The sequence below is a fragment of the Maniola jurtina genome, chromosome 1, assembly GCF_905333055.1.
Source record: "Maniola jurtina chromosome 1, ilManJurt1.1, whole genome shotgun sequence".
Classification (NCBI taxonomy): domain Eukaryota; kingdom Metazoa; phylum Arthropoda; class Insecta; order Lepidoptera; family Nymphalidae; genus Maniola; species Maniola jurtina.
In genome coordinates, this window is record NC_060029.1 from 3,490,140 (window position 1) to 3,510,880 (window position 20,741).

A 20,741-nucleotide genomic window follows, 5' to 3' on the forward strand; every position below is an offset into this window, starting at 1 on the left:
CGCGAGCGCCGGCACAGACGGGGTCCATACTTGTATAGTTTAACTAACTTGTTACAAATAACTACAAACTCGACATTGGCTAATCTTTGTAAAGCCAGACGAAAGAAAAAAAAAAGCTTTATAGTACTATTTGAAGTAGCCCATTCAAAATCACGAAGCACAAAAATTGAAAATTATTTTTGAATTTCATGGACATGACTGTCGATTACACTATAAAAACTGGAAATCCTTAAAGATACGATCAAAAGGGCTTTTGCCATTCTTGCGCTCATTGAGCCAGCAAGGATTAGTCGGGATGACCGCAAGAGAGTTACATTTTTGTTCCATTTGCCATGGAGACCCTGACGCCATGGAGTCTAAGTGCTAAAAAAAACTATGAGATATTTTACCACGGTTAATAGCCTCATCTGGTGACAGAAGGGCTGGCTCATATTTTGCGCAAAAGATCACCTTGGCTGTCCAGGGCAGAAATGCAGCCAATATTCAGTAGTAGGCAGTTTTTACAAGTTTAGCTTTAAGTTTAATGTTTTAAAAAACCTTTCTTTTCAAACGACGAACATAAAAATAAAAAATGTGATAAGAAAAGCTATCCATTTGTTATGTTTCATCAAGGTATCGATAATGCCGGGATAAAAGTTTATCCTTTGTGGTTCGAATACGAGATCTTCGCGGGTCTTTGCACAAATTGAATTGCGAGAATATTTCCTTTTCTTTCTTTCCTAGAATCACATAAAGAACATTTTTTTGATCGGACCACAAGTTATGATAGCCTAGCAACTTAGGTACCTAAAGGTTGTCCCAAAATTGACGCAAGAAGTAATTTTAGTAGAAACTACAGGTTTGAGTATTTTTTTTTTTACAATGATATTCAGGAAATAATACATAAAAATCATCATAAAACTACACACTAATTTTTTAAATATTTTGCACGGTAACTCAAAAACTATTATGCTTAAAAATAAATAAAAATCAATTTTAGATTGTACAGGTAAAGTCCTGCCCCACGTGGTATAGTTATCATACTTTGAAAATTGAAACACATTTTTTTTTTTCTGTGATGTAACCACAAATTCACGGTTTTCGGATTTATTACTTTACTTGTGCTATAAGACCTACCTACCTGCCAAAGTTCATAATTCTAGGTCAACGGGAACCCTACAGGTTTTCTTGACAGACACGACGGACGGATGGACGGACGGACGGACAGACATACAGACAGACAGACAGACAGACAAACAGACAGACAGACAGACCGACAGCCAGGCAGACAGACAGACAACAAAGTGATGCTATAAGGCTTCCGTTTTTCCTTTTGAGGTACGGAACCCTAAAAATTCTAGACTACATCTTTATGAGATTAGAGTCCATTTAAGTTTGAATTAAAATTTAATTTCAGAAACTCGTTCGCAGAGTTTTTCTTCCTAATAATTTCAGAGGAAATTTTACATAATCTGTTTATTTACGTGCCAAAGTTTCAAAAGAAAAGTTATGATTTCTTGATAGCTAATTTCGCAACATTATTTTATAAAAGCTGCGCTGTTTTCTCACGAGATCCATTCGCTTCGATTTAGGTTCGATATCTAAATATTTTAATCAATATGGAGTTTCTTTAAGTTTTTCCGATAGGTTTCACGACCTTGGTAGTGAGAGTAGTGGTTTTCAATGGAGTTCAAAGATCGTGGGTTTGATTCTCGGCAAGCCAATTTAAGAATTTAGGTATATTTTCCTTAACTTAGGTCATCAGCCTTGGCTAGTTACTACCTTATGGCTAAAGCTCTGGTGCCAAATTAATAAGCGTGTCAACTGCTGTCCATAGCTGGACATGTAAAGCCTCTTGTGGAGTCTTGCACCTGGAACCAGCGAATCTCTGCGACTCGTTTGAAGTCGTCGGCCTCACTCTAGAGGGTGTCTGCGAACACTGCGCTTTCTCATGCGAGTTCGCAATTACAGCCAGCACCTTGGGACCCCAACGTCAATCAATCAATCAATCATTTATTTGCTGTAAATGCAGGTACAAAGTTTTTAAAATTAATCACAAAGTATCACCACATTTGCCATGCAATGGCGTTGCAAATATATTTTTAACCCCCGACCCAAAAAGAGGGGTGTTATAAGTTTGACGTGTGTATCTGTGTATCTGTCTGTGGCATCGTAGCTCCTAAACGAATGAACCGATGCTAATTTAGTTTTTTTTTTGTTTGCAAGGTGGCTTGATCGAGTGTTCTTATCTATAATCGAAGAAAATCGGTTCAGCCGTTTGAAAGTTATCAGCTCTTTTCTAGTTTTATTATAGAGATTTTTGTGTCGGGGGTTTTTAAATTTTGAGTTATATCTAATACTAAATGGTAAATACAAACTTCATTACGTCTATCGAATCTTCGATATGTTATTCTCTTACCATAAATTATTATTAATTTGATAAGATTTTGCTATTTGTATATTAATATATGCTTATTCACCACTTCAAAATAGCTGTCTACCTCCCTATATTAATTTTCTGTATGATCTACACGACAGTTTCTTAACCCTAGGGATACAGCGTTTAATCTTCTATAACGGCTAGTTCCTAGTTAATTAACTATGCATAAAACCTAGCTAGTTCAAGTTTTGAGGATCGTTACACAACGCTGCTTAATGGCTAGTCACGCTTGAGTCTGAACGTGACTTTCATTAATGATAATAAACCCTTATCCGGGTCGGTGGGTTTTAGTTATTAGATCATTTTCTAGTTTAATATTAACTAAGTATGTCTACTTCACTTCATAAGCGACTGTACACCATGTCCGCGACTTCAACCATGCAAAATCTCTTTGATTTTCCAGGTTTAAAACTAGCTATGTCCGTCTCTGAAATGCAGGTTATCTTTATACATATATATTATTTATATTTTTAAGTGAATGCTTATTAAATGAGGTCAAAATTGATTAAGTGAATGGACCTTGAAAAGGTAACAGACAAATAGAGAGACAGAAAGAAGGACAGACAGACACTTATTGTTTCACAATTATAATATTCGAGTGCATTAGTATGGATTTAATTTTGCTATCACTAATTTTAAAACTGGTCGTATTTAGAAACTCCTTCTTTTTAATCCACTTAGATTCAGGTCCATTCAAAGACAAAAAATAAAGACAAATTCACACAGTAGTTAAGTGTACTCACTATTTACTAAGTATGGCAAGAGTTGTATTTACTTAGTTCCAAGAACTTAAAATGTCCTTTATAAATAAGTTAGATTTCCTTGCTTCGATAATTACGAATGCAGCGGTTAACTATCAAAAGCAGGAACAAGATACCATGCAAAAGGCAACTCTTTGAAGCGATATCTTCTGACATGAACTTTGAGTTATTAAACGTTTTCAAGCTGGCCGAGCCAACAAGTTTGCTATTTAATTAACTTTGATCGTGTTTATAAGTTAAAGTTTGTGCAATTAAAATTTAAATATCACTTGCAGTAGCGGTGAAGGAAAACATCGTGTGGAAGCATGAATGCCTGAGAGTTCTCCATAATGTTCTCAAAGGTGTGTTGAGTACTGTTGAGCCTTCCAATCACCAGCAGTTAGCATGGTGCACTATGACCTCACCCTTCTCATTCTGGGAAGAGACCCATGCTCAGTAGTGAGCCAAGCAATAGGTTGATAATTATGACTGATTGTCCACGGGCTCCTGGTTAGGTATCAGTAGATACCTAGTTTTTGTTTTAAATAAAAAATAATTTCTTACCTAATTAATTAATTTCTTGTAATACTCATTCTCCATTTTCTTATTTTTCTTATTTAACTTAAGTTTACTTCTTTACCTTTAATTTTAGAGAAAATAATGAAAATTGAAACTTACGAACATATTTCTTAGTAGTTGCTTTCCCAACAGTAAAATATCCGCCTACTTATTTTACTTACACAATTGTTTCAGTATTTCAACTACAGTTAAATGGTTGCACCATTTCGCCTGCATTGCGTCCCCATGGAGAACGACATGCAAATATTTCTTTTACCTTGATTAAAATATCCTTTATGCGGAAGCTGTTGCGTCCTGAATAAACCTTTATAGTGAAAGTGTTTTTCGAAACTCGTTTAAAATATAATTTGCGCTTGATTGAGTTTTTAAAGGCATCTCGGCGATTGTGGGAAATTTTCTCGATTATAATTTGTTAGATCTTAATTACTTATTTTTAATTTAAACTAAAATATAGCGACCTATTTTAATTTTATGACGCTTAAGTCCGTATAACCATACCACCATATTATATTTGAAGATAAACCACCTTTAATACCATATTTTTTCACCTCTTCCATAGACTGCACCAATACTTAGCATACGTTTATCTTCATTTCATATAGGTATGCTAACTTGTGGCTTCTATGTCAAATCTATCTCTATTTTTCGAAAAGCGGATTTTCTCTATTAGAAGTGATCGGAACGGAGTCATAAAACCCGCCAAGAAACTCAGCAATGAAGTAATTTTCAAAACGCAAACTTTTACAAAAGATAGGTAGGTATATCAATGACAACTTCCATTGCTAAAGAGCAATCTTCAAAATAAATCTAAATAGAAGCAAACCCAAAGTTGTATTATCAAATTCAAACCATTGAAAACTACTAGTAAGTGCTGCAAGGCTATTCACTAAAATACCATCTCGATATCGAAGCTCACTCAAGTGAGATAGCTCACTTCGAAAGCAATCTCACTTCACCTCAGATTGGTATTCTGTAAACATCTGCTACACACATGCGAAGTGAAGTGAGTTTGGAATGCGAACTCGAACGACTAGGGATGTGTTCTCTATGATTAGAGAAATCGGTAAAATAGTTAAATCCTTCTGTTTGAAAAATACGTACACATTTCTGATAAAACCTACGATTTATTGTTTTGTTACTAAGAAATGTACACATAAAAAAATAAATTTCATTTTTTAATGTATAAAATACCGAAAATACATATACGACGATAGACCTTTGCCGCAAAACGGCTGCGAATTAAAAAGTTAAAAGTTTGTTTACAATCCAAGTGACATTAGTGATCGAATTCAAATTGTGATTTGTGTACTCTAAGTTTTGAGCAATTTTTTGAGTATATAGTTTATAAAAAATGAAGTAAGTATTGTAATGCTGTTTAGTTACAAATTATATTGAAATTTAACATGAGTGTCTAACAAGAATACCTTTCGTAATACAGCACCAGTGAAAGAGCATCACATCCTTCTCGGGCTCAAATTGAGTCTCTTTTGGAGTACCTTCAGAGAAACCCAAGCCTTGCAAAGGGTTTCTCTAAAGTGCCTAGTGCAAGGAACGCAACCAGAAGATCTTGGGAGGCACTGGCACTCCAACTTAACAGCCTGGGAGGATGTGTGAAAACATCAAAACAGTGGATCAAGGTTGTTCATTTTATTTATTTACCTACGTAGCAACTCATAATTAATTAGTTTTAAGTGCATACCTACCTACTAATATGCTTATTAAAATTGTTTTAGTATTGGGCAGATAAGAAGAGCGCTCTTCGTTATCGTGCTAGAAATAAGTGGTGGTGGGGCAGAGGTGGTGGAGCTAAATGAGTTGGAAGAAAAAATCTTAACTCTCATGGGCGGAGAAAGCTTCGCTACTGGTGATAGACATTTACAAAGTAACCCATTTGAAGTATGTTCCATTTTATCACGTAGGTGATTCTAATGTGGTGAGCTTTAAACTGTATAATATACTTTAATTATTGGACAACTATAACAACTTCAGACAACTGCAAGCACAAGCCAAGCAGTGAAGCAAGCTCCTGGAGATCAAAGCATCTCATTGTTGGGATCCCAATTGCTGGAAATTGATGCTCTGCCGCAAACAGAAGTAAGTCAATGTACTTGTACCTGTTAACATGTACCTAAAAGTATCGGAATTTGTTTAAAAAACTTGGTTGTGCTTAATGTGCTCTGATTCAGTTACATTAAGCTGTTGGTCCAGGTTATTAGCACTAGCATTTGATCTAAAGCTTTACCTCAATTGGGTGATACTAAACAAAAAGTATATAGTGTGACTAATTCTGTTGTAAGTACACAATCTCTAAAATTACAGGTTTAGACCTATCTACCTACCTGTATACTACCTATATTGCTATCTCTCTCATAATGCTCTCTGTGGTAAAGGATAGCATTAAATTTCAATTTGTTAATATAAAACGTCTACGTACAACAGAATAGCCACAATGTTGTATTTAACATCTGTCAGTGACAAATAAAAAAGGCAAATACTATAATATGCATTTATTTACATTTTATTTGTTATTCACATTATTTGAATTTGTTTTAGGACCATCACATTTACAGAAGCACTCCAAGCACACTGTCAGATTCAGTCATTTTTTTGACCCTAGTAGTAAGGCTAATTTGCTATTGATTTGTGTTAATATCTAATTTTTAACCCCCGACAAAAAAGAGGGGTGTTATAAGTTTGACGTGTGTATCTGTGTATCTGTGTATCTGTCTGTGGCATCGTAGCTCCTAAACTAATGAACTGATTTTAATTTAGTTTTTTTTGTTTGAAAGGTGGCTTGATCGAGACAAGAGTGTTCTTAGCTATAATCCAAGAAAATCGGTTCAGCCGTTTGAAAGTTATCAGCTTTTTTCTAATTATTACTGTAACCTTCACTTGTCGAGGGTGTTATAAATTTTTAATTTACACTTGTATGAGATTGTTTCAATACAAGATGCCTATCCATACTTATAATAAAACTGTAACTGGATAATTTCTGTACATTGAATATATTTTGAAAATTTTAATTTGAGGAAACATTATTATCTTATAAATCTGCCCGTACAAAGTAGCGAGCATCAGCTAGAAACTTATATAATACATATATTATATCTAAAAAAATATTTCAGGTTGTTCAAGGCACTCTGCCTGTAACTCCTTCTGCACACCCCTGAATGACAGAGAGATTGAGAGAACAGCGGGTTGAGGTGGGCCGCCCCAATTCGTTGCTGTTTGAAAGGATTGTCAACCATACGTATGAAAGGGATACGGCTAGGACAGAGCGATTTGGCAGTAGAAGAACAGCGGATTAAGGTGGACCGCCGCAATTCGTTGGCATTGCAGGCGATCGGGGATGGGTTAAAGCTACTGGCGGAAGCTTTGAAAAAATAATTAATAGTAGTAGCTTTATTGGATCGTTTTTTGGATCATTGTTCTTTTTCATATACATAAACAATATTGTTTTAAATCTATCATCCCTTTTCACTTTTAAATCAAATCAAATGTTATTTATTTCATGTAAGACAACTAGTATCTCTTAGGCTACAGCATACAGCCGTGGCTCTATTATCTTAAATTAAATTAGGTAAAATTGTAAATATGTAATTATTTAGATAATATTATAGTGTAGGTATAAGAATACAGGAAAAATTAGAATTATTTATTGCATGCATACTTCTAAGTAGGTACTAAAAATTTAATTTATGTACAATCTCAGTTAAGTAATTCTATAAGTATATTTTTTATAGTATAAAGTAAAATAAATTATTGAGAAAATAAATATTTTTAAACCAAAAATGATATTTAATAAACAAATCTATCAATTAAACTATGTTACGTGCACGCCATAAGGCGTTAATTAGTCCTTGTCTACTTGACAATCCCATGGCCGTTTCTCTAGACACAGCGCCACTGGCAGAAGCGCGTCCTCGTGCTGCAGAGCGGAACTGTGCCTCAACTTGCTAGTTGCTGCTCATGGCTGACTATTGTTGGAGCAGGCAGCCCTGCACGGTTGCAAATAATATGAAGCACACAACATGCAATCACAATTTTTGCGACCATGTCAGGGTGGTAATGCAGCACTCTATGCACTAATAAGCACCTGAATCTCCCTTTTAATCCATACTATACTAATATTATAAATGCGAAAGTGTGTCTGTCTGTCTGTCTGTCTGCTACGTTTTCACGGCCCAACCGCTGAACCGATTTTAATGAAATTTGGTACAGAGTTGGGATACATCCCGGGGAGGGACATAGGCTACTTTTTATCCCGGAAAATCAAAGAGTTCCTACGGGATTTAAAAAAATCGACATCCACGCGGGCGAAGTCGCGGGCATCCCCTAGTAACAAATAAACGAGCCATGCTAATAATTCTATACCAAACCAAATTCAATTAAGAAAGTAATTACTTTACATTAAATAACTTCGTATCACTTAAATCAAAGCTTAAATATCCATATTAATATTATAAATGCGAAAGTGTGTCTGTCTGTCCGTCTGTCTGTCTGCCACCTTTTCACGGCCCAACAGTTTAACCGATTCTGACGAAATTCCGGTACAGAGTTAACTTATATCCCTGGGACGGACATAGGCTACTTTTTATCCCGGAAAATCAAAGAGTTCCCACGGGATTCCTAACAAACCATCCACTTAACCGATTTGTATGAAATTTAGTATCGAGGTAGCTTGCGCCTATCTACTTAATTGACTAGGCAACTTTTTGTCCCGGGAAATTAAACAGTTCCCACGGGATCCTTAAAAACCTAAATCCATGCGGACGAAGTCGCGGGCATTCTCTAGTTTAATATTAGTATCGAGGTAGCTTGCGTCTATCTACTTAATTGACAGGCAAATTTTGTCCCGGAAAATTAAACAGTTCCCACGGGATCCTTAAAAACCTAAATCCATGCGGACGAATTCGCGGGCAATTAATATAAAATCATCAAAAGCAACAACTCACTCCTAATTCGATAGCTCTCGCATAACTTTATGTTTGACAAGTGGATACGAGCTTCGAGATGACGTAATTCGACAATCGAAGCTCGATTGAAGCAAGGAATGGCGTTACAGAATACCACTTATGTCAAATTACTCCTCATTTATTCTAACGAAGTAGTTTATCTCACCGCCGCATTCGTCAATGCGGCGCCACCTGTACTATCGAGTTTTACAGAATGCAAATTATCAAACTCATCGCGAATTCACTTGTCGAATTACGAAAATGGCTTTACAGAATAGCCCTACAGCTTCGGATTCGAATGTTATTTGTAACTCGGGTTCTATTCAGAATAATATATTTTTGTGTTTTCATGTTTTCGTCAGTTCCCGATCAAGTAAGATGCGTGTTGAAAGTGATGAACTGGTTCGGAGAATAAAAGTGAGGATACTGGAATAAAAGTAGCATATTTTACTTTCCAGATCGCAAAAAGCACCGTTGCTTCGTAGCGGCGTTATTAAAGACCGAATCAACAAACAAACATAGTTTTGCATTTTAATACTAATACTTAGTGATTTATTAAGTTGAGCTCCTTATGTTTATTTTTACTCTGTGATACAAAAGAGAGCTTTATGATAATTGTAGCTTTAAAGAGAGGCGGCTTTAAAATACAAGAGGTGCATATTTTTTTTTGTGATATTTTTAAGGGGCTTCTATAGGTGATAGGATATGCCAGCCCGATCATTACACACTAAATAAACATCAAACAATGATATCAAAAAAATTTGAGAGAGAATCACTAAAAAATGCATATGATTTTACTTAGTAACTTAAAATGTTAATTAATATTAAAGGGCTTGGTCGTTCTGAAGGCATTAACACCATCAAAGCGATCAACTCCTTAGGCAAAGGTTCAAAAAAAAAACTAAAATATAATTTTTTTTTACAAACACACAAAATATAACATTAAAATATTGAAACATCCTTGGATTCCTAGAATTCATATCAAAAAATGGCAAAGGTCAAAAGCTGAGATGTTTTGGGATCAATCGATCCTTCTTGCCAAATATGTTTTTCTTATGATATTTCGGCTCATCATTTTTATTTCATACATAAAACATCTATAAAAAGCATTGATTTATAAGATGCTTGATATTCCTAAACTCTAATTTTAAAAGCTTTTTATCAGGTTGCTTTGTCCGTATGTGATCATTTCGATGAAATTAGAAACTAATTTTTCGGCTACCTGGTTCTCCTCGTTGAATTGAGTTGAAATCAAACACTTATACACGTATCTATAGTTTGGATGACAATAAATTATTGTGGTTCCATTGTCTGTCATGATGGAGGTAAGAGGTGGACATTGAAACCATGGAACTCTCTGATGGCAGGACTGTCGAATTATGACTCGTTTGCTTTGTTTTGGAGAAGAAGATCGAAGGTGGACAGGGACACTGGTACTTCCAAATGGCAAAGAAAAGTCATGTTTTGACCGTTTTATATGAGTAAATACACTAGAGTAAGAACCATACGTTCCCAAATTGGCTCAATTGGAACTCGGTACTTCCCACTAATAAGACTCTGGTGCCGACAGAGTGAGTGAGCTCTCATTTTGATCCTGAATCGATGTCTGTCAAACATTAGGTATTCGAGCACGGGTGACGTGAAAGTATACCTAATAATAATAATTAAACGGCAAAGCATTCTAGACTTTTAAAGCAAGGGCCGGACGACGATTCCCACATTGCATTTTCATCTTAAGGATATTCAGAGTCCTGTTTATTTCCATTTTTAGGGTTCCGTACCTCAAAAGGAAAAACGGAACCCTTATAGGATCACTTTGTCTGTCTGTCTGTCTATCTGTCTGTCAAGAAACCTATAAGGTACTTCCCGTTGCTCTAGAATCGTGAAATTTTGCAGGTAGGGAGATCTTATAGCACAAGTACAGGAATAAATCTGAAAACCGCGAATTTGTGGTTACATCATTAATAAAAAATTAAAGTGTATTTCAATTTTCAAAGGAAGATAACTGTACCAAGTGGGGTATCCTAAAATGAAAGGGCTTTACCTGTACATACTAAAACAGATTTTTATTTATTTTTATGCATAATAGTTTTTGATTTATCGTGCAAAACGTTGGAAAAAAAACCCGAATACGGAACCCTCAGTGCGCGAATCTGACTCGCACTTGGTCGGTTTTTAATTACTTCTATAGAGAAATGTTTGTAAAGTGCATTTTCGCTTTGACTACGAGATGAAATGAAACGGTTTTCTTTCTTTTTTATCCTTTCAGCTTTCATTACTTTTACTGTATTGAGGGTAGTGTGTGTGAGGCGTATTTTGTTGCTAATGCTGATATGTGGCATGTGTTTTAGTTGGCAGTCTGCACTTGACGCCTTTTTAACCCCCGACCCAAAAAGAGGGGTGTTATAAGTTTGACGTGTGTATCTGTGTGTCTGTGTATCTGTGTATCTGTGTATCTGTGTATCTGTGTATCTGTGTATCTGTGTATCTGTCTGTGGCATCGTAGCGCCTAAACGAATGAACCGATTTTAATTTAGTTTTTTTTGTTTGAAAGGTGGCTTGATCGAGAGTGTTCTTAGCTATTATCTAAAAAAATTGGTTCAGCCGTTTAAGAGTTATCAGCTCTTTTCTAGTTTTCTTGTAGAAAAGAAGGTTAGATAACCGTTAGGTTCATAATATTATGTCAATAGACAAATGTCAAGCTGTCAAGATGGACGTTGCCTAAATACATAATTATTTATTTGAAAATGATGTTTTGGAAAACTCAAATACTTTGGAACGTCGGGGGTGTTATAAATTTTTAATTTACACTTGTATAAACGTAACATATTTATTTCTTTTTATATAATAAATATTATCAAAGAAAAAATAAAAAATGTCGAGTTAGATAACTTGAAAACGTACACTACGGGCTCCACTAATGACCAAGCTTATAAATTGGAGCTTCCTCGGCAAGCATCATAATTTATTTACAACGTGAAATCGTGTTCTCGGTGACGTAAATCGGAAGCTAAACATTTAACTTTTATTGCAAGCACCATTTTATATATTCCCGTACGTAACTCGTACTAAAATTACAGTAATAATTGAATGAATAAATGAATGAGTGATTTATTCAATAAAATGTAGGTACAATATGTTGAAATAACGTCTGATGAGCCTTATACATTTTACCACGGGTGTTTGAATATAACCTTAACAGGGCTCTCTCCTTCACTCGTTTCATACAATCGTAGTTCCAATTTCATTTGAATATTAAGCAACCAAAGTCCATGAAATCTTGCAGACATATTCTAGAAACTAATATCTGTGTCTGTGGTGTTTTAGATTTTTCTAAAAATATGTAGTTTTAAAATCACAGGGGCTCAAAGATTTGAATGAAAATTTTTAAGACCGCGTAACTTTGAAACCGAATATTTTAACAGAAATCTGGAAAACCACAGACATAGATCAGGGGGCACGGCAGTGCCCCCGCCAAGACGAGCCAAACGGCGGCCGGGGCGCTACGTACCTTTTTCTCGAAGTGTTTCGCCGTATTTTCGACCCGTCATTACTTCGGTCTGGATGACGCTAGAAAGCTGAAATTTTCAGTATAAGGTGTCCTCAGCAAATTTACCAAATATACCAAGTATCAAATATCTAGCTTTTATGGTTACAGATTTATTGATACCTAAAATACGCCGTTTTCGTCCCTCACTGATGATCATCACTATTCAAAGTCTGTAATTCTAGGGTACTTCCCGAAGTCCTAGAAGGCTGAAATTTGGTATGTAGACTAGAAATTGCATACAAACTACAGGAAAATTGAGAAATTGGAATTTCCCCCCTCTACGCCTCTTATGAGAAAAGCAAATCTGTAAATTCTGTTGCTAGAATGTTGATATTTTCATGATAAGATGTCGTTGGCAGACTTATTAAACGCACTGAGTATCAATTGTCTAGCTTTTATAGTTTCAGATTTATTGACAGTCAAACTTCTAGTCTGTAATTCTAGGGCACTTCCCGAAGTCCTAGAAGACTGAAATTTGGTATGTAGACTAGAAATTGCATACAAACTACAGGAAAATTAAGACTTTGGAAATTCCCCCCCCTCTACGCCTCTTATGAGAAAAGCAAATCTATAAATTCTGTCGCTAGAATGCTGATATTTTCAGGATAAGATGTCCTTGGTAGACTTATTAAACGCACTGAGTATCAATTGTCTAGCTTTTATAGTTTCAGATTTATTGACAGTCAAACTTCTAGTCTGTAATTCTAGGGCACTTCCCAAAGTCCTAGAAGACTGAAATTTGGTATGTAGACTATAAATTGCTTACAACCTACAGGAAAATTAAGACTTTGGAATTTCCCCCCCTCTACGCCTCTTATGAGAAAAGCAAATTTGTAAATTCTATCGCTAGAATGCTGATATTTTCAGGATAAGATGTCGTTGGCAGACTTATTAAACGCACTGAGTATCAATTGTCTAGCTTTTATAGTTTCAGATTTATTGACAGTCAAACTTCTAGTCTGTAATTCTAGGGCACTTCCCGAAGTCCTAGAAGACTGAAATTTGGTATGTAGACTAGAAATTGCATACAAACTACAGGAAAATTAAGACTTTGGAAATTCCCCCCCTCTACGCCTCTTATGAGAAAAGCAAATCTATAAATTATATCGCTAGAATGCTGATATTTTCAGGATAAGATGTCTTTGGCAGATTCATTAAACGCACTGAGTATCAATTGTCTAGCTTTTATAGTTTAAGATTTATCGACATTCAAAACCTCTAGTCACAAATTCTAGGGTACTTTCTGAAGTTCTAGAAGACTGAAATTTGGCATTAAGTAGGAATTTCAACAATTATGAACAATAGATAAATTAAGAAATCGGGTCCCCCTTCATCCCCTCGTATATGAGATGCATATCTGTAAAATCTGTTGCTCGAATTCTAAAGTTTTCAGGATAAGATGTCCGTGGCAGATTTATCAAACGTACCAAGTATCTGTGTTTCCTGAAGTCCTAAAAGACTGAAATTTGGTATATCTGCTTCAAAATTGAGTTGCAAGATTCCACCCGAACAAACATATTTACATACGAGTACATTGCAAGTTGAATAAAAGCTTTTAAAAAAAGAGGTAACGATAGAGAGTGGGCCATGAAAATGATGTACCTACAAAAAATAGATCCAAAAAAATCTAGGGCACCTGCCAAAAAGAACTGAAATCCCACCAAAAACATTTCATGTAAAAAGGTAGCCAAAACTCACAAGTTCATAATGTTTTCACTGTTAAAAAGTTATGAGATCTCTAGTAGAGCCAAGCCCCTAGCTGAGCTTAGATTTGTGCTGGCCATGGGACCTATCCCAAGTCCAAAGTAATATAGCTCTTAAATGTTCTTGACTGTATCAAATTTATAACAATAAATAACAAATCACTCTACTTACAAGCTCTGATTCTACAAACCCTATATCTTGGTAAAAAAAGTACGGCTTGGCCGTTTACAGTTCGTGGATTTTTTATCTGAAATGACATCTAAGCCCGGAATTGCTTCTGCGACCATCACGAAGTACAATACAAATTAGTAATTGTCGAACAAACTATTCCTTAAGGCCTTAAAATATGTTATGTCATGTAATAGTTTTACGAACATTAAACGGCCAAGCCGTCCTTTTTTTACCAAGATGTAGGGTTTGTAGAATCAGAGCTTGTAAGTAGAGTGATTTGTTATTTATTGTTATAAATTTGATACAGTCAAGAACATTTAAGAGCTATATTACTTTGGACTTGGGATAGGTCCCATGGCCAGCACAAATCTAAGCTCAGCTAGGGGCTTGGCTCTACTAGAGATCTCATAACTTTTTAACAGTGAAAACATTATGAACTTGTGAGTCTTGGCTACCTTTTTACATGAAATGTTTTTGGTGGGATATTAATTTCTAGAATATGCCTGCAAAATTTCATGGACTTTGGTTGCTTAATATTCAAATGAAATTGGAACTGCGATCGTATGAAACGAGTGACGGAGAGAGCCCTCTTAAATTAAATTAAATACAAATAAAGGTCAAGACTAAAATATTAAGTTACGAAATACATACATAGACTTTACACAAGCAAAGTATAAAATAATAGTTAAATAAAGATTATAAATGTCAACATGAACGCAGAAGAATATCACATTTTTCAATTCAGATGCAATTTATTTATTAGCTTAATCATATTTTGCGTACAGACATTTTTTCTGAAAATAACCAAGTGAAATATTAGTTTTGAAGATAGAAATTGTAGACTTTCGTTCACTGCTACAAATCGAACAAGATAAGAACTTACTACTTAATCCCTTGATGTGTTGAAGTAAATTTTCGTAGAATTTCACTTGATCTTTTTCTGAAATAAAAAGTAACTCAAGCGGCTTGCTCTTACATAAGTGATTATTGATTTTTTTTATAGACTTTTTATATTAAAAAATTAGGTATGTACACTATGAAAATTCCAGACAATACTAATATTTAAACTCTAAAAATGCATGTAATTATCTTACCTTCTTGACTCATTTCTTTTCCTTTGAAATAAAAGATGGGTGATTATTTAAGCAATACCTTTTTTAAATAATAACACATAACTCAATCTCAAACTCAATCATAATAACATATAACTTACGATATTTATCAATGTAGTACTTTTGTTCCTTTTTCGCTAAAAATAATACAAAACGTTAATGAAAATAGTTCTGTGTATAAATATGTGTTTGTTAAGCAAGTAGGTAGATATTGAAAAGAATTATTCGTCACATACTTAACCACCGATAATATTCCTTTAAAGCTGAAATTAAAAAATACTGTTCTAATAATAAATCTAGTGATCTATAAAGGATCTACAAAGCATTTATTTTTGTACTTACTTTTTTTCGTCTCTGTTGAATCTGAGGTGTCAGTTAAAGGAAGTTTGAATAAGGTATCCAATTTTAAATCTGTAATAAAAATTTTAATCTAAACCTTTGCGGGTTTCTCAAGAGAAAAAAATTACTCTAAATATAAGAAAAGGATAAAAATTAGTATAAATTTATATGAAACTTGAAATGAAAATCTGACCTAATTAAAATTACTTCATCATCATCATCAGCCTGTGGACGTCCACTGCTGGACATAGGCCTTCCCTAAAGAGCGCCACCACACCAAGTTAAATTACTTACTTTTATGAATCTCAATCTTAAACTCTTCATCAAATGATATTTATATAATTATTGATTTACCTTTCGAAATTGAGACATCTTCACTTGAACTAGAAGATGAGAGCGTAAATTCCTGTGTAATAAAAACCTAGAAGGAAGAACCAATATAATTTATTTTTTGGAATTTTCAAGACCCATCGGGCGCATTGTTAGTATAAATCTGGCAGCAAGTTGGAGGTTTCGGTCGTGGCCATGTATCCAAGTATTTTTTTATATTCCAGAAGGACACCCCATAGTATTAACGTTAATTATAATTAGGAGATGATAATTTACCATCTCATACTATGCATTTTCACAAACATGAAATCATCCTCACAAGCCATCAAACTAAAATACATACTCTAGGGTGTTTCCAAACACTGTAATATTATGTATAACTATAACAATGTTTAATAATATAGATGTGCTATATTACAGAAAATGTTATATAACATGTTATTCATACATAATCTAGATGAATGTTTAAAAAAACATATTTGGCTAACTAAATGGCCCTAGACATTACTCAGGAATGTCCAGAGCGCTTAGTCCGAAGCCAAAATGTTGGGTCCTGTCTAACGATGTTCCAAGTCAATCTAGAAATCTAAGTTCCTAGTCCAAAGTATGTAATTTAGGTACTTTTTGATTGGCCTGAAAACTCGTTAGGTAAAACCCGAAGTTTTGGCTTTGAAATAAGCGCCCTGGGCGTTCCTGAGGTTCGGTTTAGAAACCAAGCGCGACATACCGGCATTTCGGCTTTGAACTATTTAACATAAGTTTAAATAAAACTTAATACTCACCGCAAAGAGATAATACGTGAATAACATTTTCTTATAAATAGCTAAAACCACTCGATATCTATCCAGTTCTGCCAATTAACCACGATTCCTTACAACTACATTTTTCATCGCACCCAGCCAATTGAATTCTTGAAAGCGTTGAGCTGTCTTATTACTTGGTATTTAATTTTAGTAACAGTTATATAGTACGAAATCGACTATGCTTTTCGTTGAATGGAAGTAAATAATAGAAAACGTCCAATCGAAAGTAAAACAAAATCAATTTGAAAAAATTCAATAAATTTCTTTTACCTATTTTCTCGGCAACAATTTATGTAATGTTGAGGAAACATTACGATTGAAAACATTATTTTTACGGTATATTTTATGGCCAGTACTTCAATTTTGGCTACACAAGTTGATTTATCAGATTTTGTACCTATGTTTGGGTTATTTTCAGTATTTTGAATTACGATATTTTAAGATTCAGAGTTTTGCTTCTAGGGCATTTAGCCTTCAAGTCTATTTAGTTGTTATGGGGTTCGAATATCGAGACGTTGTGGGGATATCTTCATTTTGCAACGTGGACATTCTGCTATTATCCGTGATAGCATTTATTCGTATTTCTAAGAATTACGTAAGTAAGCCGAGTGCGTTCACCAGCGCTTTTTTGAGCCCGTGTTACTTTAAAATTTTAAAACCACACATTTTTACAAAAATCTGGAAAACCACAGATATGGATTGTTTATTAGAATTTTGATTGGTTAATATTCAAATGAGAACCAAACTACAGTTTTATAAAGATGGAAAGCGCAATAGGGTTATACTTTTCTTAAATAAAATATTTTCATCATGTATTCCACTTTGCAGATCGTATTAGAAGAGACAGATATGGAACCATTGGAATATAAATATCGCTGTGGCAGTATAAAATTACTGTAACAATCTAGGAATGAGGTATTTTTTTTTAATATAAAGTATTTTTATATAAGATGGCATTTTTTATTTTACTGACTAACAAGTGTAAATTAAAAATTTATAACACCCCCGACAAGTGAAAGTTACAGTAACTAGAAAAGAGCTGATAACTTTCAAACGGTTGAATCGATTTTCTTGGATTATAGCTAAGAACACTCTCGATCAAGCTACCTTTCAAACAAAAAAACTAAATTAAAATCGGTTCATTAGTTTAGGAGCTACGATGCCACAGACAGATACTCAGATGATGAGTTCTATGCGGAGCTTGTCTGGTTCCTATTCACTCTCGCCTGAAAAGGTGCTCAAGATAAATGTTGCAGGAAACACGAACGCCGGAAGCGTTCCGCACTTTAGTGGTTCGTATCAGAAACGTTGAGCTAAAACGTTTACAGGAAGTTAACTGAAACATAGAATTTATTGTGTTGGGTGTTCATACCTATACCACACCCTCAATAACTCAAACAAGCGAACTGATTTATTTACCTATTACTACTACCGAAGCACCGGCCTATCCACGCATGATTTGTGTGTATGGATAATACTAGTATGTAGGCAGTGGCGTGCATCAGGGTATAATCTATAAGGTATGAACTTATTTTCTGGCAGATCATAAGTGTTAATTTATTAAAACTAGGGTAGGCAGTACTTCTATACCTTTATGAGCTGCACGTCACTGTATGCAGGGCTGAGCAAAGTCAAACGAGCGAGACGAGGACAATCCTATACGTAAAAAACAATAGTATTTTATTATTTTGCTTATACAAATTTCGAAATCATGAAAATATGATCAATGAGTAAACATTGTAAACGTAAAGTTAGTATTCATCGCCTGTACTGTTTTATTTCGTAGTCATATTTTAGGTTTCACTGAACAAAAAATCTCTCCAACGCTATAAAAGTTAAAAGAGATTTGTAGTCTAGTAGTTAAACAATGAAATCCATACCACTATGCCAGTGAAAACAGTGGGATCGATTACGGGTCTTTGCACTCTACAAATCGCTTCCGTGTTGTTAAATCGAAGGAAGTTGGCGTATCGGGTTGCCTACTTACTTTAACAGTCTGGCTGTTTTCCTTTTCAGCTATTATCTGGCTATAATGTTCGAACTGTTCCCATATTTCTGTTCTGAATTGTGACCTGTTTGTCACAATTTTTTGAATCTTCCTTATAGCCCAGTCATAATATTAGGGGTTTCACCTCGGAATGAAAGATAATAAGCTGTAAATTGGTATAAATATATACCTTTGTTTTGTCGTTCTAAATGTTGTCTCAAAATATGACTGGGCTATTATATTATAAGCTAGCTGATGCTCGCGACTTCGTCGGCGTGGATTAAGGTTTTTAAAAATCGGTCAGTCAATGCATTAATACCACAATCTTACAGCTCGAAAAAATTTCACTCTCATAGTTTGGAGTTTAGACTTACCTCACCGTTCTTGTATTAATGAGAAACATAACCCACCATTTTTAGCTACATGGTTTTTTCAATATATTCTTTCATTGATATGATGTTGTATGCTTAAAATATGTAGCTATAATGCCTTGCTATAATGCATAAATTTTAAGTTCCCGCTAGCCATTTTAACTATATTGTGTCAACTGTCATGTCAAAAGTACGCCACACAGGCCGCGTATGCGTCGCATAAGCGTAGACGTAGCGCGTACCATAACGTTGTATGTAATGTATGGAACTGTATGAGACGTGACGTGAACGTTCATGTAGACGTAATGCGTGCAATTACGTTCTATGGATTCACGCGTGTCACTACGCGCGTGGTCACGTGTACGTGCTTGGTATGAATTGGCTCTTAGTCCTTATTTTAACAGGGCTCTCTCTGTTACTCGTTTCATACAATCGTAGTTCCAATTTCATTTGAATATTAAGCAACCAAAGTCCATGAAATTTTGCAGACATATTCTAGAAACTAATATCTGTGTCTGTGGTGTTTTAGATTTTTCTAAAAATATGTAGTTTTAAAATTACAGGGGCTCAAATATTTGTATGAAAATTTTTAAGACCGCGTAACTTTGAAACCGAATATTTTAACAGAAATCTGGAAAACCACAGACACAGATATTAGTTTCTAGAATATGTCTGCAAAATTTCACGGACTTTGGTTGCTTAATATTCAAATGAAATTGGAACTACGATTGTATGAAACGAGTGACGGAGAGAGCCCTCTTATGGGCCCTACTTTTGACACATAGAGTTAAAATGGCGAGTGAGTTCCCATTTTGTACGGACTATACCTAAATGGTTCTAATGCGTAACCAGAAACAGTATTCACAAAATCACAAGTCAGAACCCAGGGTTATTCTAAGGTTAACCTTGTGTTGTGGAATACACCACTACGTCAAAAAGGTTGTAGCCTATAAGCTTTTCTTATCTATAACTAGCTGACGCCCGCGACTTCGTCTGCGTGGATTTAGGTTTTTCGAAATCCCGTGGGAACTCTTTCCGGGATAAAAAGTAGCCTATGTGCTAATCCAGGATATTATCTATCTCCATTCCGAATTTCAGCCAAATCCGTCTAGTAGTTTTTGCGTGAAGGAGTAACAAACATACGCACACACACATACAAACTTTCGCCTTTATAATATCAGTGTGATTGAAGTTATGAGTTTATAACGTTGGACCGGTTACCGTGTCAGAGGTGACTATCGATTTACGGAAAGTTTAAATTGCTTTACCTAAAGTTGCAGTTCAAGTTATATTTCAGCCATTCTCTGAAATACTAAACGGGTCTCAAGGTGCTAGTGAAATGCAAAGGTGAGGCCTTCTAACTGTTTCTATTTTATAAGTTAAAGGTAGAAGTGGTAAGGTGAAATGGTAGGTACGTGGGATTTGTTTCTTGTTCACGCATAAACAGTGTTGAACGGATTTCGATAAAATCTGAAAAAAATATATGTAGGTAAGTGTAGTCCTACGTAATAATAAAGTCTGGACTGTTTTATGAAAGTATCTCAACCTATTATTTACATAACTCTTCCCCTCCACTCCTCTTTCCCTGTCCACTTTTCTTTCCTTTTATATATATTGTTACAACTATCTGGTACAAATAAATAAATAAATAAATAAATAACTAAAATACTGCTAAAAATAT

The 20,741-nt window shown here is 34.9% G+C and overlaps 2 protein-coding genes across 3 annotated transcripts; one reads left to right on the top strand and one right to left on the bottom strand.

The window, feature by feature from the left end:
- Positions 1 to 4,949: 4,949 nt before the first annotated feature.
- LOC123867199 lies at positions 4,950 to 6,908 on the top strand. The gene is made up of 5 exons (XM_045909125.1): positions 4,950 to 5,094; positions 5,177 to 5,375; positions 5,728 to 5,832; positions 6,292 to 6,357; positions 6,864 to 6,908. Exons 1-5 carry the CDS (start codon positions 5,090 to 5,092, stop codon positions 6,906 to 6,908), a joined length of 420 nt encoding a protein of 139 aa, XP_045765081.1. The 5' UTR covers positions 4,950 to 5,089.
- Positions 6,909 to 14,853: 7,945 nt separating this feature from the next.
- Positions 14,854 to 16,955, bottom strand: LOC123866330. Of its 2 annotated transcripts, none has more exons than XR_006796168.1 (8): positions 16,682 to 16,955; positions 15,924 to 15,990; positions 15,569 to 15,641; positions 15,467 to 15,493; positions 15,332 to 15,367; positions 15,213 to 15,233; positions 15,002 to 15,058; positions 14,854 to 14,912 (listed from the first exon to the last, which is right to left on the bottom strand). XR_006796168.1 is itself a non-coding variant. In XM_045907827.1 (8 exons), the coding sequence occupies exons 1-8, from the start codon at positions 16,706 to 16,708 to the stop codon at positions 14,887 to 14,889; spliced, it is 330 nt and encodes a 109-aa protein (XP_045763783.1). In that variant the 5' UTR covers positions 16,709 to 16,949; the 3' UTR covers positions 14,854 to 14,886. The 2 variants fall into 2 exon arrangements, 1 of the variants encoding a protein (XP_045763783.1); XM_045907827.1 differs by having other exon boundaries at positions 15,573 to 15,641; positions 16,682 to 16,949.
- Positions 16,956 to 20,741: the final 3,786 nt, after the last annotated feature.